At 33.9% G+C, this 18397-nt stretch overlaps 2 protein-coding genes across 2 annotated transcripts; both read left to right on the forward strand.

Annotated features, from left to right (window-relative positions):
* Positions 1-1968: 1968 nt before the first annotated feature.
* Positions 1969-3876, forward strand: LOC135141527 (mitochondrial outer membrane protein SLC25A46-like). The gene is made up of 5 exons (XM_064072710.1): positions 1969-2345; positions 2390-2672; positions 2722-2778; positions 2829-3246; positions 3318-3876. The coding sequence occupies exons 1-5, from the start codon at positions 2180-2182 to the stop codon at positions 3630-3632; spliced, it is 1239 nt and encodes a 412-aa protein (XP_063928780.1). The 5' UTR covers positions 1969-2179; the 3' UTR covers positions 3633-3876.
* Positions 3877-15672: 11796 nt separating this feature from the next.
* Positions 15673-16816, forward strand: LOC135141455 (transmembrane protein 205-like). Its single transcript, XM_064072564.1, has 3 exons — positions 15673-15954; positions 16007-16352; positions 16413-16816. The coding sequence occupies exons 1-3, from the start codon at positions 15743-15745 to the stop codon at positions 16698-16700; spliced, it is 846 nt and encodes a 281-aa protein (XP_063928634.1). The 5' UTR covers positions 15673-15742; the 3' UTR covers positions 16701-16816.
* The last annotated feature ends 1581 nt before the right edge of the window (positions 16817-18397 follow it).

Below are 18397 nucleotides of genomic sequence, written 5' to 3' on the forward strand. Positions count from 1 at the left end.
AGTGGTTATTTCAACATAATCAGCGATGACGTTTGAGCTACCACGGTCGAAACGAGGAGGATGTTTGATAGACTTTTGCGAAAAAATTGTTTTTTCTGAGAAATGGTGAGCTGTTACTGAAAATCCGTCTGACCTACATTCCGGTTTTTTGCAGCGTTCAAGGTGGGGCGAAAAAAGTAAATAGAAAGAGAATTAGTCAGGGGTTTTAAAACACATATTTAAAACACATAAAATCCGATGTTAATAAATTGGTCCATACCTCCTTCAGAATAATGTATGGTAACAATAGAAATATTCTGTTCTGGGAATTGGGTGACAATTTTACATCCTTTAACGTTTCACTGAAAACCCATAACATGGTTTGAGTGCCTACGTTACACACTATTTATTTTATTACTTTTTTCCAGGTGTTAATTTTGGTATATTTGATTTGAGTGTGCATCTGGTTTTTATTTATGTTTTTGTATCAATAATTGATTAAGTGTAGAAAAGCCCCGGATAATATTCTCGTGGAAGTGACTCTTTTAAAGTTTACTGAAACTGATAATAAATAGGGCGGGTCGTCAAGTTCTATGATTATCTTGACCCGATAACATTTTCATTTTTACATAAATTAGAGATATTTGATGAATAAAATACAATTTAGGGAAAAATATGAAAATCAATCTTTTAAATTCCAGAAGATTCTAACTTAAGTAGCATGCGCACGCGTCTAGAACTTCTCAAAAATTAATCTGTATGTCATACTTTGGAGCTACATAATTTAAAACTTAGGTATACGAATTAGTAATTTCGTATTTTGTCAAACTAACGCAATTAATTATTACACATAGTGCTGTGGTATCCCACAATAAAACCACAAGTTTTAGTGCTACTTGCATACCGGATTTTTATATTTCGTATAGGTGTTGCATTATTGCATTTCCAACGAATATGTGCATCATTTATTTTTACTTCCAACTGTTGCTATAGATACTTACTTATTTTTGTAATCATTTTTGCATTGAACGTGAAGGTAACAGCTTGATGAGTAACAAAATGACATTTATTTTACTGGACTTTCCAGGAACTGGAAACTGTATATGGCACACTTGAGCTGAATTAATCTGTATTTGATTTCTTAATAAATTATAATCCGGAAAATAAAACAAGCAGAAAATGATGAAACGTTACTTAATTAACATATTAAGCCAATTTAAAAGTGGCAGCCGACTGTTTTGATATTTTTTTGGAGCACTCTGTGTCGTCATCTCGCGCTCCATAGTGCATAATTATAATGTGAAAAATGCATAAATACATATTAATATGTCACACAAAGTGGAAAATCCTGGAATAAATTCGTCAATTTAACTAATGTCCTCTGATGTCTTTATTTCGTAGAACGTGAAAATACAAATTTTTAGTTTTCATCAGTGAATTCTCTGAAACTCCTGCACCGATTAATATGAATTTTTAGTGTACTTTAAGATTATCTTGAAAATGATAAATCACTAACCAAATTCGTTTAAACATCTACGGAAAATTCATACAATAATAAGTTTTCATTGATGGACGAAAGTATTAGTGAATTGTCAAATTTCAACTCAAATATTTTTTATTTTGAGTTATTTCCGCCAGTTTACCACTATAATAAATCATCAAGAAGGTGATGTATTTATAGCTATGTATTTGTATTACAAAATAATACATTGAAATTTATAATATGATTGTAATACTGCACATCAAAGTTACAGATTTAGCCGTTTTGATTTGAAATGGAGTTTATTTTAGTTTCGATGCAAAATTTCGAAAATAATAAGATAGACACACGGTAGACAAAAGCACTACGAAGTGACAAAAATGGTTTTGAATGATCCCAAACGTATTTTATGGGGAATTCTTTCCGAGTTATGTTACCTCGACGCCAAAAAATACATATATATTTTTAAGTTGGCGCCATATCATTGAAATGTATGAGTCACTTGTCAATGTCACAAATGTCGTGACGTCACGTGTCAAATGTCAAACAAATAAAGCGGCGCTGGGTCCCGCTAACAAAATTTGTTGAATAAAAATCCCGTGATTTGCACGTAAAATGGAGTAAAACTCCTTTAGTACATCAAACTGGGTACTCCTTTTTCATATATCGTGAAATCGCTCCTCTGTCGATAATGTTTTTTCTTAAGTAAAAAGTGAGGTTATGGACATGGCAGGCCAAAATAATCTGGATTTGGACCTTGATTTGGATTCCGACGACGAGTTAGGTCACCTAAAAGCATCCAAACGACAAATAAGCCATGAAGAGTTTATGCGCAACCGAGATATAATGGCAAATTTTCCCAACCGATTCTACCAGACGCAAGAAGGTGGGTTTAATTGGTCAGTGAAAGTGACTGATTGTATTTTTCAGAAATTATCCTGAAGCGTCGAATCGGTTCTGGGGTTGCTTTCGTTAGTCTGGTTGCTGAAAATTTATTGAGCCATCCGTTTCAAGTGTTGCGTCGACAATGCCAAGTCCATCACACTTCACAAAGATATCATTTATTGCCGTTTACTTTGATACCAACAGTTTATAGGTTACACCAACACCAAGGCCTTACTACACTTTGGAAAGGGCTGGGGTCTGTGCTGCTTGTTAGAGGTATCTCGATAGGAGTGGAAGATTTAATTTCGAAAATAACACCGTGGCCAAAGTAGTGTATGTATAAGGTTAAAAGCGACACACTCATTGTTAAGTTGTAGAGAAATCCGGTGGCACAGTAGTTTAAAACATTTCTTTCAACACACTCTACTAAAATGGTTTGTCATGTCTACTTTTTTATATTTTATTTATTTAATTTTTCTTGTAGCGTCAGTCTAGCAATTGTTACTCCGTTTTATTCAGCGTCGTTCGTTGAAACAGTGCAGAGTGAAATTGCTAGTGAAAAACCTGGAATTTTGGATGTCTTCAAAGAAGGGTTTATGCGTCTCTTCAACTGGAATGGGGGTGCTAAAGGCCGCATGTTACCCATTTGGGTCCTCATAGTACCTACCATTACGCTAGGGTTATCTAAATATTTGTTTACCATGATGGTAAAAGGCGCATCTGCTCGACTTCTACATTCAAGATTTAAGAACAAACATGAAGCAAACGGCGCACTGCCGAAAGATATTTCACATTCTGTTGTGCTACAAGATCTAGATACAACAGCATCGCTAATCGCTAATATTGCAAGCGATGTCGCATTTTATCCTTGTGAAACAATAATTCATCGGTTATATCTGCAGGTATAATTTTAAATTACAAAAAAATTCTGATTCAATAATACTAATGATTATTATTATTATTATTATTTCAGGGTACAAGGACAATAGTTGATAATTTAGACAGCGGGCGTTCAGTGTTGCCAATCTTAACAAATTTCGCTGGTGCAATGGATTGCTACGAAAGTTGCGTGGCCTCTGAAGGTACCCTAGGTCTCTACAAAGGTTTCGGTGCTCTTATAATGCAATACGCTGTCCATGTTGCTTTAATACAGTTTTCACGATTTTTACTAACTGAATTGGGAAGTTTGATACATAAACCAAAGAAGCAACCGCCTTTACCGACAGACATTTCTCCAGCCGCTCTTTCAAATCTATCAGCCACACATAGGTCTTATTTACTTCCATAACTAGTCATTTCATACTTTGACCAATTTGTAGTGACAGATAAGATGTGTTCTTGGAGATGACAACTAAATTATTGTTAATTGACATTATGTTAACATCGTGTTTCAATTTTAGTTTATTTGTATGTTGTATTGTGATCTTAAAGGACACATTTGTTATATTTTTGTTATTCGATTTGTGAAGTCGTTGAATATGTTATGATTTTTGCTGATGAGTAGCTGAGGTACAGTAAATGGTGAGATTGAAGCGGCATTTTTATTTAAACCTAACCTACTTTTCCATAAAAATGTCTTTGTGTTGGTATCGTACACTGAATAGGCAAACTTAAGAAACCTATACATATTTTCGAAAAACTTGTCGATTTGAATATTACAAATACCTTTTCATTTTGTATAATTATGCAACCAATATTACTCTACAGATTAGACACTCGAGATAAAAAAAATCCCTAACCTTAACATTATCTGCCACCTTGATGAAAATGTCAAATCTAGTAATTTTTGTAAAAAGTCTATATACATTTTTACGTGAATGTGACAATCAGAAGTTCTCAAACAATTGCTCCACTTTCTGTATTTAGCATATTCACCACCTACAGTAATTAACTCTCCACTGCACTCTGAATGATGATACTCACGCAATAATGACTAATGAGAGAAATCAAAGTATAGTTTAATGACAATAAACCAGAAATTGAGCATCAAAATTCATTATCGGAAAACGACGTCTCTATTCGCACTTCGTCTAATTTAGGCTAGATGGCGCCACAGAAAATAAAGCATAATAATTATTGATAATAAAATCATTTAGCAAACCCCGATAGTGTAAATAAATTTAAAGATATTCTTAAATACATAACATAAAAATAAATGGCGCATTTAGTCAAAGCTTCGACATTTCGATAGTATCAACAACATATTTGTGTATTTATCGAACACAATAATTTATTCAAATTTCTCGCATCTCTTATTTCCATCTTGATTCATGATAAGATCACAAAACACCCACGAAGACGTTTTTCCACAAAAGTAAAAAAATAGAGCTAGTATCACCAAAAATAAGGACACTTTGAAGGGGTGAAACTGATTATGCGCAGAGGAGACTGCGCAATTAAGGATTTGCTGTCGTTTGTATTAAATTTTTTGTTGTGTCAAATTGTATTTTTGTTTTTTGCTGACTATAATTAATAATTATTTCTATTTTGAGGTGAAATTAACTACCTGCTGTCTGCAGAACCAATTATTTATCAATTTTCAGTAAGGTACAAATTTATATTGGATTAAATTACATAAATAGCTTAATAGCATACACTAACAGATTTCATTTGAAGATATACTTAACACAGTCCAAATATTTTCAGCTAAAGATCTGTAGATAAAATAAAAAACAAAATATAGTGTATACATTTCTATTAGTTTTTAGTAATTTATAACCTCGGTTTATTACACGTTATTATTTATGATATTGTGAAAGAAAAGAAAATTGTTTATAAAATATGTTTAATCTTTTTTTTAATTCCACTTGTAAGTTACGTTTTAATAGTGATATAACCATTGTTCGCTGACCTGAACTTGCTTATTCTAAGGTTAATCCCTTACAAAAACAATACTATCATATATGTTAGACGTTCCAAAGTGCTCACCTGATACTTGATTTATTAATCATACTAAAGTTAATCTTAAAATAAAATACAACGAAAAAGAGTGAATAAGATGTAGTTGTGTAAAAAATTGAAACCTTGTGCCCAAACATGGCAGTAAATTTGTTCCTCAAAATCACTGATATTTAGACGTTAGATAATTTATTTACTTTTAACAGCTGCGCGCGCATTTTGACAAAAATTTTGACACAACCGTTTATGAATTGGATACTGGTTAAGTCTGCTTTACAAAGCGCAACTTTAAGAACACTTGCAATTATCTGGAGTGAGTAAGATTTGACCCAAACACGTTAAAAAACGAACCAGTAACAGAAGTTTGAAAGTTGAAAAAAATAAAAAACATACATATGTATTTCACATTCATATTAATTTTCTTACTAAATTTTTGTTTTTCGTTTTTTTAAGACTTGGAATTAGTTTGTCATTGTAGGTTATCTATTAACGCCAATTCAACTGCAGGTATAAATTAGTGATAATGCACTAGTAAAGCATAAAATAAATATTTGTTTATTACGGCAACAAAATTATTAAACACACCCAATCCATTTTAATGGTCAGATAAAATGGACTCATCTTTTTTTATAATCTCGAAGATGATTTTTTATCTTTAATTTAACTTAAATTGCGCAGATAAGCGGCGGCACATTTAAGATAGACAAAAAAATATCTTAACTGTAATAATAGAGAGAAGTATTCCCACTGCGTCAGTAGTTTTCAAAGTTCACACCAAATATATATAAAATCCACTCCAAACCGAAAACGATTCAATTTCGTGATTTTGAGTGGAATATTTTTTGCACATAGGTGGTTTTAATCTTATATTACAAAATAACAAGCACCTTAATCTCACGTGCATTAAGTGATATTAATAACAATATCGCTATTGTCTAAATTTGCTAATAACAACCAGCAGACATTTGGAAGACTTATGACCTCATGTTACTATTAATTAGGGTAAACGAAAATTTTAACTTTAATTTGACTAGATTTTCACACCATATACAGGGTGTTATTGAAAGGTACGTACAACAAAATAGACAGTTCTTCGCGAAGTCTAAGAAGTCGGAAAAACTTATTTTGTGTTATCAAAATTATAAGGGGAAAATTAACCCTTATCCAACCTTTTTAGACGCTACTGAAGGATAAATAGGTAAAATTAATTTATTTTAGTAAATCCTAGCAACTGTAACAATAAAACTTTTGTCAAGACTAAATGTTGCTATAGAAACGAAAGATGATCTTTTTATCAGAGGCGTACAACGAATTTGGACATAAATTTTAATAATTTGTATCTCTAAAAGGAGAACACTTTTACCTAAACTTTTTTTAATTTTTAGCACCCATACTTCGAGACCAATTGCCGATTTTATTTTGTACGTACCTTTCAATAACAGGCTGTATTATGATCGAGGAAAAAGTAGTCTAGCAGCTTTTGAAATTTAATGTTAAAAATTATGTTGTCAATTGTTCGTGTAAATCGGAAATTAATAAGCGCCAAATAAAGTGTTAAATACTACAATACCAACATTATTATTTTGAAAATAAATTTTATGGTTTACTAGACTACTTTTTTTTCATTAAAAAAACATTAAATACAGCTGTTCCAAACGATCTCCACTCAGAGGTCAAACATCAGTACAGTACACAAAAATATAGTCAAAAAGGTTACGACTGTTAGTTTTAATGTCAAGTGAAATATATTTTAAGGGTACATTTTGCACAATATAGGGACGCTGGAACCAGAGAACATAGAGAAGCGCCATAGTTTAAATTAAATGACGGTTGAGGACTCCGCAATTTATGTTGGCAGCAGTGTTTGGTTCTAACTAGGAATAAAATTAACTAAAGTCGCGATCTTTTCTATAGAACCACTCCCTAGCGTAAATTTTCAAAATTTGTTTGGTGTAAGTGACCTTGACGGGTTTCTGGGGGAAAACATATGTGTCAAAAATTTGACAGGTTAGATGGCCCCATTGTCAATGTAGATATTTTATTTTAATAAATAGATGAACAGAACATACAGTCTGCACGGGATACAGTGCGGCATAGCTGAGGGCAACCGAAACATTCGTGTTGTGCTAGTTTCGATTGCCATGTCAACTATCGCTACCAACCGCGTTCGGCGTAAAGTACTAGATGACAGCGCTACCAACTTGACTTTTTATCGAGTGGTTCCGTAGAAATGACCGCTACTGTAGAAGAAATGTCACAATATTTTTAACGACGCGTTTTACTTTCGACAAATTGACACTAGATTTACCAGAATATTACAAGCTGCTTACTGTTTCCTTCATTTTCATTCAAGTCACACGAATTACAATTATAGTGAACCAAGGTTTTTATTGGCAACGAGTATTTAAATTTGGCGCTTGCCTTTGGCGGTTGAGGACTCCAATGTCAATAAGGGTGGTTTTGTAAAATCAGCCTCTATGTCACTTCTCTATGTTCTCTGCTGGAACTATGCTTTAAAATTTCTATTACACAACTTATGATTAAACTTAACATTTACCACATAGTAACACCTTAGCTACAAGTTCCTGCCTGGGACTAAACTTAAGACACTATTATATAAATGCTTATGTATACGTAAACTGATCTCGACCCTTGGTACGAATAAAGCAATGACCGGAATATTTTTATCACCACTTGACTCAGAAGTCAAGTCACAGTATTGCAGTCAGAATTCACGTGCATTTCACGACCTGTTGACTTTAATTAATCTCGAGTGATAATGTTTTGTTTTTTGACTTGATTTTGACTTAATCTCTTCAGATTTAATTGTGCAACGAAATATGAAGTGTTTTAAATAAACACATACTTAAGTACAAGTTCAGAATTCTGGAAAAGAGTGTTGATCTTTGTATACCTTTTATCTAATTTTTCGTGTTACGTTAAGGATTCCCTATTTATTTATTTTTTTATGCAAAGTGGTATACACATTTAATACACCTATGTAAATAATAATATATCACTGATATTGACAAATATATAGTTAAAAATCACCTGAAAATTGCTTGTTTTTCATTTGCTGAATTTTCTTGACAGTATAATATGAAGACACTCTAGTTATAATCCACATTGTAACTTTAATCGACATGTCATAAGTTTAAGCTCTTAATCACGCGTCTGTACTTTTACAATGCCACATAAGGGTCAAATGTTTTTTTTCCGTCAACATTCTAAGATTAATCATAAATCCATAGATCAGTAATGAGAATAGTATAGTTCATAAAATGTCAGTCCACAATACAGAAAGCACTGTATTTCACGCAGAACATGATTTGTTCTAACTGGTCAATTGCATTTTTTACACTAAACAATATTATGGATTTCCAGATGTAGTACATCTATTTCTTAAAATGTTGTTGATGTTAAGCACTAACAATTTCAACCACCATAGACTTTGTACTAAAAGATTGCATGTCAAAATTGAAAAAAGTTACTAATTAAAACAGATACTTTTAACAGTTTTGTGTATAAGCTTCAGTCCAATCTGTTTTTACAAAAAGGAAGTCATATATTTTTGTAAAATTTCTAGTTTAATAAATAATCTTTTTAGCTTTAATAAAAATGGCTGCTTGCATGTCCATAAGTGTGCAACAAGTGGTTAAAATAGATATTATCGGTAACAAAAAGAAATTTTCGAGGACATTATCTGAACTACGTTAATTGGAAGTAACTGATTTTATCTTGGGTGGCTTGTTTCCCCTATATAGTAATTTTTCCTGGAGACACTTGAACTTACCTTTACCTTTCTAATCAAAATTAATCATAAATCGATTAGTGACAACTATTGGAAATTTTACTAATTTATTGTTGCGATATGTTATCTATAAGATTTATATTGTTACCCGGCATCATGACAGTAATAAAGAAAATTGCCATATAAACACCCAGATTTGACTATTTAGAAACTTTCCGCCGGTGCTATAAATTTCGCTCCTTTCTTTTTACCGTCTGCCTCAAAGTAACAAAATTTAATAACCTAACAATAAATAATATACAGAATTGGAGTTGTAAAAATCATGAGCTGCCCGCATGCTACTCTTGCATTGTTTTTCGATGACATTTTTAAGATGCCTCGATAAAAGGTAAAATTTAATCTTAGTGAATGGTGATTAACAATCAGATATTCATCTCAAGAAGTGTACACAAACATATTTAAATTTTTGATAAGTTACACTCATTACTATTTTTAGCTAAATAACTTTGTTTATATTTGGTGACAGATCGATTCTAAGATTTCTAAGTAGCATGTAAAGGTGAATTTCGTCATCACGACAAGAAATTCATTGATAATTCACACTATCAATGAAAATTATAATTTTATACAAAAGTATGGTGTGTTAGGTGTTACAACTATTGTCAAAATTAGGTTAGAGGTAGACATTGATGTTGCTATTGTTTTAAGAAGTTCGATAAAGTTTAACCACCGACGTGACCATCGTTTCGCAACTATCATAAATCGCTTAACGTAATTTTTAATTCCTCATAGTTGTTTATTCGTCCTTCTAAAAGTTTCCTCAAAATCGCATACCATCTCCAGTTGACGTAAAACAAAAATATAATAACAGTGCGGAAAGACAAAATAGTCGCACTCTAGTAAGTAATTACAGTGTGTAATAAACCCATTTACGTAAATCTGAGTCCAATCTTGATTTAATAGCTTTAGCTCGGTAAATAAAAAACAAGGATACAGTTGCCGGCTCAGTCTGAGGGAGGGAGATATCAGATGCACGTATAAATGTATCACGACTGTGTTGAGCATCCACTGACCGCAAATTTCTTTGCTAATACACTCGCAACGTTTCAATGAGGACTTTGCCCCCGGCGTGCAACGCTGCGATTGCACAAAACTTTTTGTCGGTTGTTAGCGGTAATTAATAATTAAATAATAATAAGAAAAATTTTTCCATAATTTACGCATGGTAGTAAGTAGTGATAAGAACTCATGGTAGCTGCAGTATGCGATACAGTCGATTCATTAAATTCGCGACCGAAACTGCAGCACGGAGCTCATACGAGGATAAGATCACGTAGTCCACTTGCGCCCCTTCTTTCCACCATACATTCTTCAAATGAAATCGTCGACTTTTACAATTATGTCTGGAACCGAAATGGATTGGTTGTCGGTGGCATAAAGCTTTTTTTATACAAACACTTTATTTCTTCTTTCTTCATTTAGATGATACAATGGGGTTTCGTTGTCCACTGTATGTCATCAATGTACACCGCAATGCAAAATGAATGGCAATCCTTTAGCTGTCAAACCGGTTAGTTTTAGCTGTGTATTATTTATGTTACAACTGCACGCAGCAACGGTATCAGGTTAATTAAAAAAGAAGTTATGATTTTATTATTTTGTAAAAGGTGTTACATAATTTCTCATGACTTACAACCACCGCATGACTGTAAATGGATTTATCTATATACCAGATAATCTGGACACATTATCACGGTGATTGTTAAAATTGCCAGGTTAATAAACTTTTTTGCTAAGTTATTACCAATATTTGGTTAGTAATCAAGTCTGATGACTTAAATTCCGGAAAAAATTAATTATCTGCCATTGACGCCAATAGTGCAGAAAAAATTCTAGCAAATATTATATTATGCAATTTATTTGACGCTTCTGGTTTTTACGTTTTCGGAAAATTAAAATTTACCACCAACAGACAGTGAGAATCCCCGTGAAGTTTACTTTTACGCGTATACATAAATTTGTCCCCGGTCGGAAACTCCGGTATATATTAACCCATTAAAATGTATCTTCAACCATTTATCATGAACGCTAATTTGACAGTTTGATTATAATTTATATTTCGACAAGGCGGCACTTTGCCATGACACTATATATATAACAAATTCCTTGCGTTTGAATATTGCACCATATTTTCATATTGTAACACTTTCAAATTTATACCTTAAAACATTTCATGACATCTTATCAAAGCAAATCGCAAGCAATTTGACATGAAGTTCTAACTTGAAACTTGTTCGTCATGCTTCTGGGTTTACAAAACGACCATAATTTTACGTTTCATAACATAATTAATAAAGTTTAACAAATTTCGTTAGTAACGGGTTTGTAACAACTCTGAGACACAAAAGATCAGGTCACATCGCGTTTCTCGGACGTTTCTTGCAAGCAATGACCTCTTTCGGCACTGCAATAATCAAATTTTATGGCAAATTATTAGTCGAATTTCTAACCTAACAAATCTAAATGTTTACATAAAATGTTTAACGTCTTTGCATTCCTTTCAGTTTGTAAGAAAAACATAAATTGTTTGTTAGAATATGGTTAAGTGTTGATTTGACCTAGTAACTCATCACTGTTGCAAAATATGGAACGAATTCCAGGAAGATCTATCAGGTTGATTGCTACCTTTGAAAGAATAATACAAAACTAAGAAAAAGGGTATTGTTGTTATTAGAGCACAAGTTTCAGTCATTAGACTTAATTAAAGAGAGAGACAAATCATTAAGAAATAAAAGAAACATTAGTGGAGATAAAAGGCTGCCTTGAGGCACAACAAGCTTGAAAATACACTTTTCCAACCATGTCCTGATCAAATATGTATTGATATATACTGGGAGATCTAACTAAACATCTCAATAGTTTATCAGAAGAAAGAACAGAAAAACAAACAGTTAAGATCCTTTTAAATAAGTTATCCATAATTTGACAAAATCATATATTAGAAGATATAGTACTTTCAGAAAACACCAAATTAGGAACACTATTTGTAGAGGGACAAAGTAATCTAGTCTTCACGTGCAGATTGTCGCAAGTAAAAGTTAATAACTTACAATAGTTTAAGTATCCAGGATTACTAAACCTTAAAATAGTACTACGGATTTCATTATATCTCCTCTAATACTGGAGGTATTAAAGATGATAAAATCCAAGATTGATATGTAAAAATGCCCGTAAGTGTTTTTCACAAATACTTCTTTTATTTTCGTAAGGTTGAACATAGCTCGTCCTCTAGTTGGCACCGGATGACCAGTTTTGTTTTTCATCCCTTGTTGCATGAAAAAAATACCTTGGTCGTGCAACGCCAACCAGAAGTCACTTTTTGTTGATCCCACCCTGTCAGCGTGCCACAGTAGATAATTATCTACAAAACAAATTTTAGATAATGTCACTAATGTTATTTGCACTACATTTTTGACACCACGTGCTTGTCACATGACAACAAATAATTTATTGTGTTGGCAACTATTCCTTTCCCGAACTTTTCTTTTCCAAAACGCTTCCGATTAAATTTCATATGACAATACTTCGATAGTTAATTTAATTTTTAACTTCCAAAGAACCACCAAAGATTTAAAACCGGTAAAAATGAGGTGCATTTAACCAAAAACGTCTTGAAGTTGGCGATAGACGATCTATTCATTTGTCAATGGAAATACTAAAATAGTTTAAAATCCAGCGCCAACTAGATACTCTTGTTGATCTCAAGCTATATCTGTTGCAATATCACAGCTCACTACAAATGACCACAGACAAGATAAAAAATAATCAAGTATGTCAACAAACTGAAATCATTGCAACGTAATTTTTTCTTTGGTGTTACATTTTTTTGAAAACTTTTATTAAAAATTCACTGCGGTTGTATATTTTTTGCTTTTCTTAGGTGTTGATTGGTTGCAAGTGTCAACTGACAGTACGAAGGTTACAATTTAGCACATATTTTGATCATTTTTAAAATTGAATTTGACTACCTCGCCACTTAATGAAAATTAGTCACCTTTGGTTACAGATGGATTATAATATTACTGATTTTATACAATGTTTAGTTTTAGTTTTTAATTGCGAAGTGCTTCAGGTACGATTGTGATCTTAAAACAAATATTTCTGAGAATAAGTTCATCACCAGTTTAAGTGACTCCTTGGTTACCTATCATGATTAACCGATAATATCATCGAAAAACCAGGAATAATAAACCACTTTGCCTGTCAAGATTGTCATAATTACAAGAAGTTTAACTGCGTAGCTAACTAAATATGATCAGGTGATTTTTTTCAAACGTCAAATTTTTTTGAGTTTGGTATGTTTTGTAAAAAAATTATTGTATTCGTATTTTAAATTAGTAGGTAGATGTGACCTGAGTCTTGTCTGCCAATTTAAAATTGGCCATTCCTAGAAGTGCAATGGCGGGAGAGGAAAGCAATTTTGTAATTTATATCCACGCAATTGATGCACGCAATCGGGGTTAAAAAGATAATACGGCTGTTATTCTGATTTTTATGCAAGGTAGAATAGCAACGACAAAATTAGCCAATTTCACTTGATAATGTCACAAAACTGACTTATGTTGTCAAAACTGTCAACGGTCAGTCAAGGTTAGGGAACACCTAGTAATATATAATATGACAGGTAACATTATTGTAGTGGTTAGTTTAGTAGTGTGCCATGTTGCCATATCTAACACCACAAATCAATTTTTCCGATATAAACCGCAATTTTGACAAAAATCTCATGGAACTTTTATCTTCCCTGACAAGTTTCGAGTGGAATTATCTCTGAGTGCAACGCTTGTAATAAGAAGAGGACAACTCCCTTCCTTCCAAGCGTGACCGTTTTTAGGTGCATATCTTTATCACTCATTAGTGATTGTTCGTTAAAATATTTTTTAATTTAGCTCAGCCGTTATTCCTCGCACATTCGTGAATCGTGTGCAGGTACACACACGGGAAATCACGTCAATGGAAAGTTCAGAGAACACTTACCGACAAACCATGCAAAATTCTATAGCGGAAGAACCACCTGACAATCGCAGGATATTCCACAAAATCAAACGCTTAAAATCACCGTCAAAAATAGGATCTTGCTCGAAATCTAAAATTAGATTTGCACGAATCTACAACGTGACTACTGAAATGGGTAATTAAAACAAAAACGAGGAAAATTTGAGATCTTGAAAAGTTGCGCACTAGAGGAAAGGTTATCTGTTATCATCTGATCGAGATCTGGGGGATAACAATCAAGCGAATAGTGTTAGATCATAACAAAAATTTTTCATCACTGAAGTTAAAATATATACTATGGTCGTCAAAACAACAATTTTGACAAGTGTAAAATATCACTATGACGACGACAGTGATATTTAAATTTGAACCAGATTTTCAAAACCGAAGTGAAAACAAGAACCCCAAACAAACTATACTACAAAATACATATTGACTTTGTTAAATACGGTACAAATTCAGCAGGTAGCACTAAGAGGACCCAAAGACAGACCTTTGACACGAAGTGAATCATTCTAGTTCCGCATATGCAAAATATCGCTCAAAACCGGTTATGCCATTCAAGTTTACTTATATCTCTTCCGATGCAAATAACCTAGTGAATAACCTCTTTGCTCTTGGAAATTTCACTGACGGTCTAAAAAGCCCCTAAAATAAACCACTGGACACTTTCCCGTGGACACACGTACATCTTCTACACAGGGCTCGGGTAATCCCGGTTACACAGGTGTGTGAACTGTGAATCTCTACGCGATAAATCTTTTCTTGTTTCCTACTAATCCGTTCACAAATTCGCGTCACTGGTCGACGTGACAAGACGTTGGTAAAAAACTGCGGCCAGTCAAATATTCAGAGAAAATGATTAATCCGAATTTTGATTCAGATTTGACATGGAATTAATCAGTTTAATGGAAACTTGATTTTGGCAAAAAAGGGCACTTTAATAATAATAATGATAATAACAATGACTATAATGTCGTAGAGACATAGCTAAGTGTCTCAGTTGGGTTAAAAAATTTACAGCAAATTACGTTTCGACGTATAGTTATAGTAGGTTAATTGACGGTGATATAGATATTCTGTCGTGTGTATTGTATAATTTGCGTACATTATTATACGGTTATTACTACTTTACACGTGAGTGATTACTTCATTCGCGACGAGCAGTCAATGCAATCGTCAGAAATTATTATTAATTATCACATTATATCGTTTGTTAATGTGTTGTGGAAAAAGTAATAAACCGAGATATGCATAGCGCTGATACGAATAACGCCGGCGCTTCGGGTTAACCTTATAACCTACCGAAGGATGGGTATTCCAAGAATCACTAAAAAATGCCCGTTCTGGGTCAAAACTAATTTGAAAAAAATTTGCACACTTGTCGTATAGTGATACTTAGTAGTTTTGTTGACGCGTTTGATGGAGAGCAATCGGTACTTTTTTTTTTTTTGTAATTATTTTATGGGTAAGGGAGATGTGGGCGTTACTGATGTTGCATTTAGTGGTTCCATAATGATTTTTATCAATAATAATTCAAACTGATAAAATCAAATTGTAAATGCTTCGGACACGTGCGTCAAATCAAAGTGGAGGGGACTATCTATATAACACCTACCCTCAAGGCGGCAGTTCATTGCGAGAACAAACAAGCAGACGAAAGTGCTGAAGTGACTGCTCAGAAACCAAAGAAAATGTGTGTGGGAAAAGTTTCAGTTAGTGATAGGATAGATGGGCCTTTCAAATCCCCTCGTGGAAACGTGACGAAAAACATGGAACTAGTTACCGAAACTGGAAAAGTGCCATACCAAGAAGACATCTTAGCCCTCTCCACCTACTACACCAAAGTGGCCCTTGTGGTCTTCAGCCAGTGGGTTAAGACCTTCCAGGAATCAATATACTACAAGTAAGATGCACCCATTTATTAAAAAAACATGTTTCTTATAAACTTGTTGCAGAATTATGTTCCACACCACCCAGCCCGCTCATGTGGTAACCACCATAGCCGTCCTCATGGTATCCCTGATGTTGATACCCACGGAAAGACGGACGTCGACTCAGTCACCCCTGTGGTCGCTCATCTACATGGGGTGTTTCAGTGCCCATTTTGGTGCTCAATTGTGGATGACCTTTGTTTCCGGCCTTTCACTCTACTTCGCCCTACCCCGTCATACCTTCGGCAACGTACAGAAAGTCCTATTTCCAAAATACTTCCTCGTTAACGCTATTTTGAGTTTAATAACACTTTACGTGTTCCTTCGTGCTCACAACTACCACCTCAAGTCAACGGAGATTGCTACCCAGGTAAACACAAATTGCCCCATTCTACCGTAGACACAACTAACTCTCTAATTGTTTCAACAGGTTGCTGCTATGACCTTGTGCTTTTTGATCGAGTTGGTGATTCGTTTGTACTTAACACCGTCGCTACTTAGCCTCATGACCGTGAAGAACCGAATTGAAACACAAGCTGGAGTGGGGTTGGAGGTCGGGAAACTGGTACCGGGAAATCTTTTGAGGTGTCCACACTATGTGAAAGTTCATAAAGGCTTCCGGAAGGTACACATGATCATTGCCATTGGAAATGTTATCACTATGGCGTGTACGATGTTCCACTTGTATTATCTATCACAAAAACTGTGTGTATTATAGCACTATTTATTGTCAATTCGACCGAATACCTTATTGCTTTATTTTAAAGCAACCCTAGTCTGTAATATATTTATTTTTTGTACAGTTACGTTTTTTATATAAATTATATGATCGAATGTTTTGTTTAATTCCTCGGTGAGTGGAGGGGGTAAAGCTCAGTCACTAGTTATCAGTGTGGGTGGAAATAATGTATAAAATAGTGTTGCAAACTTCAACAAACAAAGTGACGTTTATTAACTTAGGAAGTCTGTCTAGAAGGTTAATTATTACTATTAGCAGCGACGTAAGTGCAAATTTATATATTAGTGACAACAGAACTCGCGATTTTAACCCGGAATTTTTTTTATCAAGTAATCATACATAACAGCTTAATTCCAGTTTAACAATTTTCTAGATTAAATCATACGAGGAATCGAAGTTTGATATATCACATTCAATTGCAGTAGTAAATAATGGTTTCACATAGACCACATATTGAGGTCTGCGGTTTTGTCACTCTTTATTTTATTTTAAATTTCAGAACTATTTCTGTGCACTTTAATCATCTCAAGGTTGAACAGCTTGACAAGAAAACAATTCAAATGATCGATCTGCATTATATGGTATTCTAACGTCTGTAGCCCCTAATATAAGATAAAATCTCCTAAGATATAATAAATAATAAGTGTTCAAAGTTGAGCCGGACGTTTTCACCCAAACCGAGTCTCAAAAATCGTGGTACCTTACCCTAGGGTTCAAGATCTATATGGTCAAGGTTATCTGTAAACCTTCTGAACAAGTTTGTCTAGTTCGAAGAGTTGAACCTTGATCTTCGTCGTCTAGGGTCTGAGGTGCTTCAGACTTGCTTCCAGACTTTCCGAGGATTCTTCTTCCAGACTGCCGAAGAAGAATCCTCCGTTTTCACCCATTTAGAAACTCCAGTTTTCAGTTGGAACTGGCTTATCAAACCGTGTGATATGGTGGAGATAGTGGAAAACCTCTCCAGTACTCTGTTTACGATAAGATTTTTTGGATTTTGAAACCCGTGTCTATTAAGTGTGACAGAGTATTCTACCTCTACATCTTCTAAGATCCAAAATGCTTCACACTTGGTTCCAAGTCTTCACACCTTGTATTGTGTCGGATTGGGAATTAGCCTGTGAAATCGTACAAAAAAGTAGAGGTTGCTGGAAAACCTCTCCAGTACTCCCCTTATGAGATTCCTTGAATACTGAAGCCTGTATCAAACTGGAAGGTCAATCTATTAATTGTGGTAAGTTAGTGCCTTAAGGATAGCCCTATGTCTTCACGTAATCAAGGTTCAGGCTCCTTCTAAGCAAGGATTGTTATTATCAACACCAATTAAAACATTTGTTACGTGTCAATGTTTAATAATATAATGTTGTCAATAATAGCAATAGTAACAGCAATCATCATAAGAATAATTAATACGACATCCTAGCAATCTGACTTAAAGACTTATTTGAACGTCAATATTATTCACTTAATAGTGTGTAAGTGTTTATTTTTAAGCGACGAGTTAGATGGATAGGACCACACTCTTCTTGCCCAAGGGTGGTTCAGAATTAAATTGAATACAAAAGCAAACAAAAGTGACCTCGGGTAGACACAAAAACAACAAAAAAAGATAGTTGGCCGTGAAAGAATGCGATCGGTGTCTGATCACCATCTTGAAATTACTCGAGGACTGACCCTTT

The sequence above is a fragment of the Zophobas morio genome, unplaced genomic scaffold (genome assembly GCF_036711695.1).
Source record: "Zophobas morio isolate AGI-343-1 ecotype UQ-CSIRO unplaced genomic scaffold, CSIRO_AGI_Zmor_V1 ptg000044l, whole genome shotgun sequence".
Classification (NCBI taxonomy): domain Eukaryota; kingdom Metazoa; phylum Arthropoda; class Insecta; order Coleoptera; family Tenebrionidae; genus Zophobas; species Zophobas morio.

Bases quoted from the DNA above. Each gene is read 5' to 3' on its own strand.
- LOC135141527 (XM_064072710.1), top strand. From the start codon at position 2,180: ATGGACATGGCAGGCCAAAATAATCTGGATTTGGACCTTGATTTGGAT. The intron at 2,346-2,389 runs GTGGGTTTAATT...TGTATTTTTCAG, and splicing joins ATTCTACCAGACGCAAGAAG to AAATTATCCTGAAGCGTCGA. The intron at 3,247-3,317 runs GTATAATTTTAA...TTATTATTTCAG, and splicing joins TTCATCGGTTATATCTGCAG to GGTACAAGGACAATAGTTGA.
- LOC135141455 (XM_064072564.1), top strand. From the start codon at position 15,743: ATGTGTGTGGGAAAAGTTTCAGTTAGTGATAGGATAGATGGGCCTTTC. The intron at 15,955-16,006 runs GTAAGATGCACC...AACTTGTTGCAG, and splicing joins CAGGAATCAATATACTACAA to AATTATGTTCCACACCACCC. The intron at 16,353-16,412 runs GTAAACACAAAT...TTGTTTCAACAG, and splicing joins CAACGGAGATTGCTACCCAG to GTTGCTGCTATGACCTTGTG.